This window comes from Homalodisca vitripennis, chromosome 3, assembly GCF_021130785.1.
Source record: "Homalodisca vitripennis isolate AUS2020 chromosome 3, UT_GWSS_2.1, whole genome shotgun sequence".
Classification (NCBI taxonomy): Eukaryota; Metazoa; Arthropoda; class Insecta; order Hemiptera; family Cicadellidae; genus Homalodisca; species Homalodisca vitripennis.
In genome coordinates, this window is record NC_060209.1 from 170,933,886 (window position 1) to 170,944,972 (window position 11,087).

General features: G+C 35.3%; 1 protein-coding gene across 1 annotated transcript; it reads left to right on the forward strand.

Moving 5' to 3' along the window:
* The first annotated feature begins 9,241 nt into the window (after window positions 1-9,241).
* LOC124358769 lies at window positions 9,242-10,359 on the forward strand. Its single transcript, XM_046811065.1, has 2 exons — window positions 9,242-9,700; window positions 10,068-10,359. Exons 1-2 carry the CDS (start codon window positions 9,530-9,532, stop codon window positions 10,251-10,253), a joined length of 357 nt encoding a protein of 118 aa, XP_046667021.1. The 5' UTR covers window positions 9,242-9,529; the 3' UTR covers window positions 10,254-10,359.
* Window positions 10,360-11,087: the final 728 nt, after the last annotated feature.

Sequence of the window (11,087 nt, forward strand, 5' to 3'; positions counted from 1 at the left end):
AGTACAAAGTTATTTTGAATACTACCTGCCAAAAGATCAGTGGTTAATTTCAGTGGAAACGCAAGGGAACGGCGTTCCCTTACCTCTCAAGAGTGCCGGAACGCAAGGGAACGCTTTTAAAACTACGAGTACAAATTTTAGTTTAAAAAAAATTGTAGGTAGGATCAATATTATGCTATGCTTTGTTTGCGAGTGACTCGTAAGCAGATAAGTAAGCGCCCGTACAAGCAGTTGTGAGCTGTGCTGTGATGAGTCTTTGCACGGAATCAGGCAGGAGGAAGGTGACGGGCGAGTCATCCTAGTTCGCGCATGCGCGGCTGCGCCTCTCAATAACAAAGCAATACCCACCCACCCCCTTCCTTTCCCCCTCCATTCCTTCACCGCGCCACCGCCCCAGTGATCACAAGTGTGTTGACTAGTTGACTTGACCTTGGTGTGTTTCACGTTTAAGTTACAAGTTGCAATCGCATCCCATCTCGCTTAAGTTCGTTTTTGAGGTGCAGGTCGTTGATTGTGTTCGTGTTTATGCTTATTAGTGCTGGTGCAGCTAAATAGTTTTCCTAATTGACTATGACTATACCAGAAAAATTGTTGATTTCTTTAAACCTAACCCTAAGAAAAAAAAGGTTATGCGAATAATGAGAACTGCAGTTCGGAAGCATTGACTACAACTTCAATTGTTGATCAAGATAAAAAAAGAAGAACGCAAATCGGGATCAATGAGGATAATTGCGATTACCATTCCCCTTCGACTTCCTCGTCGGTCAAAATAGTATCCAGGTTGGTGGGTTTGGGATCTGATGCAGACGAAGCTAAGGTTAGTAATGAAAATAATGATTTTGTTAATAGGGGTGAACAGCCAGTTTGTTGGTCTGAAGAACAAATTGTTGAATTTAAAGCTAAAAATCCATGGTTAATTGTGAACAGAGAACTAGGTTGCAACGTTTGCCGTAGTGTGAGTACTCTAGGTGCAGAGAAAACGAAGGGCCTAAAGATTAGCGAAGAGTGGGTTTTAGGAACTGTTTACCGCTTATGGAAACAATAAAAAAGACCAGCAATCCTCTCTTAGGAAAAAGATATTTTTACACCGTGGGTCTCGAGCTCATTCTTTAGCTGAAAAAATACTCATTGAAGCTAAGAAAAGATACAATGAAAAAAGCTGTTGCTTCTATGCATAAAGAGCAGCAGATTGTAACTGAGAGCGCATTTTCCGCACGGCTTAATAAGCAAGCTAAACTAAATAGGCCATTTTTTGAGTTTGAAACTGAAATTGATCTTCAAATAATTGAATGGCTTAGATATGGGGCGAATCCTACATTCAAATGTTGCTTGCTCCAATATAATTCATCATATTTCTGATGAAATGAAATTAGACTTGATAAATGGCCTAATCAAGTCAGACTCTAAATTTTCCCAGCTTTTGGATGAAGCCACTTCAGTTTCAAACAAAAATGCTTTGGTGGTTTAATATCAGAACTGTTCTAAAGGGAATGCAAAACCCTATGACAGTGTTTCTTAACACTTTTTGAGCTAAATAGCACAACATCAGCTGGTATATTACAAGAACTTTTAAATCAGTTACAAGCATTAGGTCTAAGCTTTGAATTCATGAAAGACCATATGATTGCTCTAACTTGTGATAGTGCTTCAGTGCTACTAGGCAAGAAATCTGGCCTTGCTATACAGCTTACTGAAACGTTTCCCCAACTTGTTCATTTGGCATTGTTTGAACCATCGTTTAGAGCTTGCCTTGCACGATTCCATAGAAGAAGTAGCTGGAATCAATCATTTTAAGATATTCATGGATAAAATTAGAAACATGTTTAAGTTGTTCACGCGAAAAACAGCAGGGAGTTGGCAGAAGTTGCTAAAGGACTAGAGGAGCAAATGTTGAAAATCGCGGCCGTTTTTTTAGATACTAGTTGGGTAGCCTCCAGCTTAAATGGCGGTGAAAGCAGTTTGGACAGATTTTAAAGCTTTGTACAATCATTTCATTGAAGCATCTGAAGACAAACAAAGGGACTCGAAGCAACGTTCAACTTACAAAGGCTTTGTAGTACATTATCTTCTACAACTTTTGTACACAACCTGCATTGGATGTTCGATGCTCTAGAAGAGTTTATCGGATTTGTCCTTACAGCTTCAAAAATCAAGCCTCAACCTTATCCAAGCCCACAGTGATGTAACACTGTTAATCAAAGTGTTTGAAAACCGAGTTGAAAACATGGGTAGACGTTCAGTGGAAGCTAAAATTGCTATCGACGATTTGATGTTTCAAGATGTTAAACTTTGTGTAAGATCCAAGATACCCAGTATTCCAGAAAAACAGTTTCTATCGGAGCCTCGCTAACAACTTGACTTCAAGGTTGCTATCATCATCTTCAAATGCGGCTGAACACTACACCAAAATCATGAATGACATCAAAGTGATCCACCCCATGTATTGGCCAAAAAGACTTATCCATCACCTACGGAGAATGTGAGATCCAGCGAATCTGCGATAGATTTTAAGATTAGCAGCTCTCAGGATATAATTAGAGACTTCAGACACTTCAAGCAGGGACTGAAGCCTATGTTAAGTGGAGAGAAACCTACTATTCTAGAGCAACCGCCGTCGTTTAAGAAACTGATTTCCATCATAAATAGTATTGCAGTGTCTAGTGCTGAATGTGAACGTGGGTTTTTCTGCAATGAATCTAATTATTGTCTCCTCTTAGATCTTCACTCTACATTAGCACTGTTGCGATTTATTGCGGATCAGGCTCCTAGGACCTCCTGTGGCTAAGATACAATCCCGAGCGACACGTCAAAAACCTGGCTGGCGAAGGGACACCATTCTGCACTTGACACCAAGTCAAAACAACGAGGGCAGAAAACTTACCATGAAGACAACATTGCATTGTGGGAACTTTTTTCCTAAATCTGTTTTTTTAAATATCTTTTAGAATTTCAGAACATTAAGTTTTGCATAAAATAACTAGCCTACGCCTAACTTATAGTTGTGTTCTGAACTCAAGTTTCTGAGTTCTTTTTTGTACTTACAGTTAGTTTTGTGTATTGTTGTTTTGTTTCTTTTGTAGTTTTTCACTTTAAAATACAGTATTTAACAAACAACTAAAACTAAGTTTACCAACATCCTTGGCATTGCCTTACAATATTATACTACAAATCCGTACATATTTGTTATAAATAACTAATAAGCAAATAAAATAATCAACCTTAACTTTTTAAAACTACACTAAATTTTAAAAAATGAAACCGTGTTACTCCACTATGTGTGTCATTTATTTTGTGTGTAATTAAACGCTTCCTTTTTCCTTTCCAAGAAGTTGGTTTATTTTGAATGTATTAATATTGTTTTGTACCCATAAGGTATGCAATTTTTTTGTAAAATATGCAAACTTGTAAAAAAGCTGTTATATTAACAAACATCCATTTACATATTAATATGTATTATTATTACCACTGTAATGTGTATAAATAAAACTGTGAATAAGGCTCAATTTGTTTTTATTTTACCATTCATTAAAAAATTAATATTGGCGAGCTTCATTGATTCAAACAAAATGGTCAATGAAATCAAACCAAATATTTCTGGGAAATTTAAAGTAGGCAACAAGGTGTTAATGGAGTAGAGTAGAGTAGAGAGTAAACTCAATAATTTAAATTCATGTTTTTTATTTTCTTACATCCTAATCAAGCACCTTAAAGAAAATAAACAGCATTAAAATATCACTTGGTATTTTATAAAAATGAATGTATTATTATGTCTGGGTGGCCTAAAAACAAAGGTTTACAGTTTATAATTTTCAAAAGTTTTCCTGGTGAGGGCCCCCCTCCTTCCTGGGGTGTATTCCATACCCACCGGTCTGAGCTTCCCGCTTTAAGAGTTCCCACACCTAAAATTTTAGAAATTAAGCACTGCAAAAGATGAAATCAAAGCGCAGCAGTGGGTAAACGACCCTTTTCAAACTGAAATGCCTGAAAACTTCAGCAATGAAGAAGCAGAACAGCTAATTGACATTATACTAAAAATTTAATTATTGTAATGTAAGTGCAATGCAAAACGGATAAATTATACTAGGTGCGCCGCAAAGCCATGTCTGTACTCAAAGGGAGCCGTGGGCCAAAAAAGTTTGGGAACCTCTGGCCTATAGGAATGCTGTGAATTCAACTACTAATGAGACACCAGCTAAGCTAATGTTTAACCGGAAAGACAAAAAAGTAACTATGGGGGGAGTAAAACCAGAAAATTGTATATAGGGCAACCAGTTTTAGTTCGGGATTACAGAGGAAAAGATAAATGGATTGAGGGAGTAATTGTTAATATTCTAAGTTCTGTTTCCTATCTGGTTAAAATACAAAATGGCTTTATCTGGAAACGACATATTGATCAATTTGATAGCCTTGCCAAATGAATCAATTGTCACTAGTAAGGTAAACAGTAACATTAATCCTCATGACTTATTGTTACCCAAATGTCAAGTTGGCCGTGACAGTGATCACATGGTAGAAACAGCTGGTACCCCTCCTTCCACCACCCCTCTCCGCAGTCCTTGAATATCTCATTCTTCCCGTCAGGCTATTTCCTCTCCACTACGTCAGTCCATGACATCACCATCAGCTGTTCGACAACACCAAAATACGAAACGACGATATCCAGTACGAGATCGTCGACCCGTATCGAAGCTAAATTTGTAAATGAAGGGCTCAGGGGAAGAACATGATAACTCCATTTTTTCGATTTTTAGTTTCTTAGTGATTTATGTTGGTATTTGTGAAACCTAAACAATGACTAAATATTAAGGGGAACAACTTGATAACTCATGAGATATTTAAAAAAGAAAATTCAGTACTCAGGGCAATAACTTGATAAGTGCCATCACTTGTGGGGAATAACATGATAAATCCATAGTTAGCATTGTGGCCACTGTCAGCGCCACTGTTGAGAGCAACAATGTGACAGATTGCTAAAGTAAACTGTAGAGGTTATGTTTGTTGTGACAATAGTTAAGTAATCAAGTGACATACAATATTGTTGAAATATCTAGTTATGTGATTATGTTTAGTAGTTAGTTCGTAAGTTTAGTAGTTTACTTAGTGAGGTTAGTGCAGTTTGCAATAGATGATCTTTTGCAATCAGATTAGTGCTTTATAATGTCTGACATTTCCTCAGATGAAGATTTAGAGTGCCAACCTAATCCACCTTTAAGTAAGAAAAGGCCAAAGCACGGGCGGCTAAGAGAAGTTGTTAAAAAAATCAATTTACAAAGCAGAGAAACAGGTGAGCCTTGTAAATTTAAAAACAAATGTTTTGAGAAAATAAATAAACTTTATATGGTCTGATAAATGAGTGTTCTGAAAAACATTTGGATAGTAAATTGCAGTTCATGGAAAACAAGAGTCGCCGATATCACTCATTGTCCTGAAAGCGAAATAGGTAAGCGCGTACTCTGAGCTACTTTAGGTCAGACTTCAATAAACGATGGGTAGCTGCTCATAACATGGATGATAGGTTTATTAATCTCAATAGCAAATGGCTTGAGGGAACTGTAAAAGTTTTAAATTACATTCCTCCTGTTATTGGTCGTCCAGAGAAAACATTTTCAGAATCAAGTGAAAGGTCAAAGCGTAGAAAAACAGAGGAGCTAAGGAAACAGCATCTTCCGAGGAATTAACCTTTGCTGCTTCAATGAGTCAAAGAGCAGCAAGCAATACTGTAGCTGCAGATCTTATTAAAACAATCACAGAAACTCCAACTAGTGCAAAAGAGATTAAGAAATTTTTATCCAAAGCTGAAAATGTAACAAGTGTAAAAGTGTGAGAAATGTCTCTCCATCTGAGACAATTCCCATATTTGTTAATGCTGATATAACCAAAAAAACAATATGAAATAATATAGTTCACAAACAAAAATGTTTATCCATGTTACAAGTTGATTACAAAAGCCAAAAAAGAATGCTACCCAATTGAAGACTATATCCATGACAGAGACAATGGCTGAAGTAAATCTTCAAGATTTATTAGATCACATGTCATCTATGTTTTTTATATAGTTACATGATGTTTTTGAGTGCCTGTCATCGGAAGAACGAACTAGTATGGAACTAACGTATAAATAGGGCTGTGCTGGTTCTCAACAATCTAGTTTTAAACAAAAGTTTAAACATTGTAATGCTGATGATTCTAACATATTTCAAAGCTCACTAGTGCCGTTACAGCTGTGTTGTACAATTGAAAATACTAAGAAAGTCGTTTGGCGGAATCCTACTCCTTCGTCCACAAGATTCTGCCGACATATAAGAATAAGATTTATCCAAGAAAGTTTGGACGTTACAAATGAAGAAATGTATTATATTGAAAACAAAATCAAGGAGCTTAAACATGCTGAAATACAAACAGACCATTATTTAGTAACCCTAGAAGTGGCACGCGCCGCATATGCGGCGCATTAACATACTTTCCTATTACATAATTTTTGAAGTCGTAAATATCATCCGATCGCAATTATATTTATATGGTTGCAAAAAGAAAAAAAAACTTCTAAAATATATAATTATTTAAGTTGCATTGTACTTTTAGTTTTCTCTATAGATTGTGAAACACTGGCAGATGAATGCAAACAGCTGGAGTCCGGCGGCCATTGTGACGTCACGCTTTGTTATGGTCACGTCGTAGTACTTCTGCTTTGTTATTGTTTACATCTGTTTACGTATTACTTCACGGTGGTTTACTTCGGTTCTTCGGTAGTGTAAAATATAGTGAGTAAAAATATGACTTCAGAAAACTATAAAGATCGTTCAAGTGATTTGAGGGAGTTAGTGGATGAGCCAATGTCAAGTGATGAAGAAGGACAGGAATCTGATTTTGAGATTACTGCAGGTACAGAGGCTAATTTTAGTGATAGTTCACTTGATTTTACATCTGACGGTGATGATGAATATGTACCAAATAGTGATGAAATTAATGAGTTTAACATTGAACAAAATGTGGAAAATATCCTTCAAGCTCCATGTAGGCCTAACCTCAACACTAGGCCTAGGGCTGAATCTCCCAACTTATTTGACATTCCTGGGCCTAGTTCTAGACCTGATCCACAAAATACTGATCCCATTACCTATGTATGGTTATCCGTCTTCCTCCCTGAACCTGTAAAAGAAACACCCTTTTTGGTTAGGGAAACAAATACTGGACCGAGAAATTGTCCTCCAAGAAACTCACCACCAATAATGTATCTGTACCTCTTTTTCACACAAACTATCTGGAGACTGATATCCCGGGAAAAAAATGTCTATGACAAAATGCTATTGAGAAGGCTAGAAATGAAGGCAAATTGAAAACGCATAGTAGATTAAATAAATGGGTATCTGTAACCGTTAGCGAAATCAAAAAGTATATTTCTGTAATGATCAACATGGGATTATCATTCCGTAACAATATTGTTCATTACTGGGATGCGAATCCAAGCCAACATTTACCATTTTTCCAAAAGTAATGTCTCTCAGACGGTTCCAAATCAGAAATGCAATACTTCACCTCAACACTACTAAAAATCCTCAAAAGGGTCAACCTGGTCATGACCCATGGCACTGTCAGGCCTTACATTGACGAACTAAATCGTAATTTCAACCAGTACTTCATACCTTCCCAAAACATTTGCATTGACGAAAGCCTAATAGACATGAAAAACAGAATTGTTTATTTGCAATATATGCCAAACAAAAGGAACTGCAGATTTGGGTTCAAAAAATTCGAAGTATGTGATAGGAACACCAGCTATATGATTCATGCTGAATTGTATTGTGGACATGAATTTTTATCCGACGGCACTGGCCCTCTGGCACAGAGAGTAGTTATCTACCTTTTAGAACAATCTGATCTTCTGGACAAAGGATACCACTTATTTACGGATAACTGGTATACTAAAATTCCCCTGGCCGAAAAACTCTTTGAACGGAATACTTATCTCACAGGCACCAAACAAACTTTCTTGATATGTCGTTGCATAACGCATCTATACTTTACAAAAGTAACACTGATAACCCCATTTCTCGAAGAGATTTTATGGTTAGCATAGTATATGAATTAAGTGCAGCTTCTAATGAAACTCAAGGGCAGTTGCCAATCCCAGGAGCAGGTGGTGATGTTCTCGGTCCAGTGCACGAACTCACATTATTGCCCAACAGAAACAATCGGTTGTGTGCTGTGTGTTATGAAAAAGACAAAATAAAGAGAGGACCAGCTATTCATGTCCAGGCTGCAACTGCGGGGTTCATCAAAATTGTTACCACCTTCTGGAACACTTCTACAGGCCAACAGTAGTTGGTAGGAAGAGGAAGGCAACCAACAGCGACTCAGAATGAAACTACCAAACTAGACTTGTATATATTGTACATTTTTAATTTGTTTTTTAAGTTAATTTCTGTACATTAGGTATTATTAGCTGTAGTTGTATGATCTTGAAAACGTAAAATTTTATTAATTATCTCAACTTTCCGTAGATACAACAAAAACTGAATTTACACATTTTTATACATTTTTGTAAAAATATGCAAATATATAATGTTTAAGTGATACAAACTATATATATCTGAAAACAGCATAAAATTTGGGTTCAAATGTATATTTGGGATTTTTTTCTGTTGTATACTACAAGTTAGGTATAAAACGGAATTCGGAGTTAACAAAAATAAAAAATAACACATAGTTTTTGAAAAATAAAAAAAAATTATTAAAAATAAACCAACAAAATATGTTTCTGTTCTTTTGTGAAACAAATTATATATAATATGTTACATTTGGAATATTTTTTCCAGTAAATATTAGCTTTAGAAAAATACATTATCGGTTACCCTAAAACAATGTGCCACTACAGTAAGTTCGCGTGCCACTTCTAGGGGGTCAAGCACACATTGGTTCCCACTATGGTTGACGGAAAAGTGTGTAACGCACTAACAGACACAAGCTCAACCATGAGGTGTTTCATTTGTAAAATAAACTGAAAAGACTTCAACAGGTTAGATCAAACATTTCCAGAGAACACGAATTCTTTAAAATTTAGCCTATCAATTCTGCATACTAGAATTATATGTTTTGAGTCTCTTCTTCATCTATAATATCTGTACGTCAGAACCACACTAGCGTAACTCCAAATTTTTCGATATTCTGGTTTTGAGCATTCTGTATATATTTTTTTTCTGCTTTATAAAGCCATAACAATGTAACTCCTTAAAAAAAAAAACCTAGCAGGAAATAGGAGTGTTTGAAATAGCTTAATTCCAAAGGGATGTAAGAACCAGAACAGCGTAAGGTCACTTAATATGTTATGGTCCTCACAAAAATTTAAAAAGTACAGAGCGTAACTCCAGCTGGGGAGTTACGCTACTCTGGCTCAACTTTATTGTTGCTAGAATGGTTGATACAAACAGCTGTTTTATTTTCTAGAGTAGTTGTGCATGTCTCAGCTGATTGGTCGAATGTGAAATTTACATGAATTGATGCCCTAACCTAAACTTATAGTTTCATCAACATGAGCAGCAGAGCGAAACTTATTTTACAATTAGCTTTGGAGGACAATGTAAATAATTCTCAGCAATTACTATTATTACCAGAACAAACTACTAAAGAAAACAATGAAACAAACGTCTTAAGCTTGTCTTCGATGGACACAAATCCTGCACCCTCATTGACATCATTACAGGTAAGCCTGGTTAAAATATACTTATACAATTACTTGTGTTGCAAACCAATTTTTTTACTGTTATAACTCTTAAGCCCTCATTTTTTTCTAACAACTGGTATTATTCTTTTGTTAAACCTCTGGGTCCCAAAACTTTGTTAAAAACTCTCCAGCAACTTCATCCCTACCACTTATAGGGTTAAAAACACTTATTGGTAATCAAATTGGTATAGATTGATAAATCTGTTTACAATACTGGTGTGAGTTACTTTCAAGTGGCTGAGCCTATCCGTACAAAATTAAATTATAAGCATACCACAACAATAATTATACTATTAGCCTATTTTCACTGAAGGTCGTAAAAATACAATAAATTTATATTTTGCAGGCAGTTGATCCGTTTGTTCTTCTCAACAATGAAAATGAATATATAATGGAAGTCGAATCAGAAAGTAATAAAGAATTCGCTACTGATGAAAATATTGTTTGGAATGATGGTATTACCAACCAGGATTTTCAGTCATATGATATCTCCTTTTCATCGCAAGGTAAGTGTTCATCAAGAATGTTTTAAACTCACTACTATAAAAGACTGCAGTATAATAAGCGACCACCCGTCGAATACCAGTATATCGATAGTCAATATCGAAACTATTGAGTACATAAACATTCGAATTATAAATATTTAAAATTAAATAACATTGTCATCTGTTATTATTTTAGATATTACAGCTGAATTAGACTGTGAATTGAAATAACTATGATGTAATTACCGGTAGGATATTTTGGTTGTGGTAGATAATCACGAATATCGATACTACGATTATATGAATAGTCGATATACTGTTAATCGACTGATGGTCTTTATTATATTGCAGCCCTATAAAACCATTCACCATGATGGGAAAGTTTTGTAAATTATAGTAGACTTGTTTTTTGTCATACTACACAAATAATAGCTATTTGTATACTTAAGCTTACCCATGAAGTAGTGAGTGTTTTTCGTTCTTACAGATTAAGTGTGTTAACAAGTACATTCATACGTATATATTTATCTTTAATTTTTGGTGCCATATACAACTAATTCATATTTTTTAAAGCTGCTTTGATGATTGCAAAACTGCTAAAATATGTAGTTTACCATGCTTGATATTGCAATTTTAATCTCAAGTTTGACATTCGGCCTTCTTTTTGTAGAGACAAATTTTTTATGTTGTACAAAATGTGAATAAAAATTTCAATAAAACAAAATGTTTTGTCATACTAATTTACAAATGATTCTACCAAGGCTTTTCATACATTAGTTCATACTGGACCTAAAAATGTGATGCTTAAACACTTCTAATTATATATACTTTAATTATGATCTTCAGCGGTTGTGTTAATCAAGTTTTAAATTTATAATACC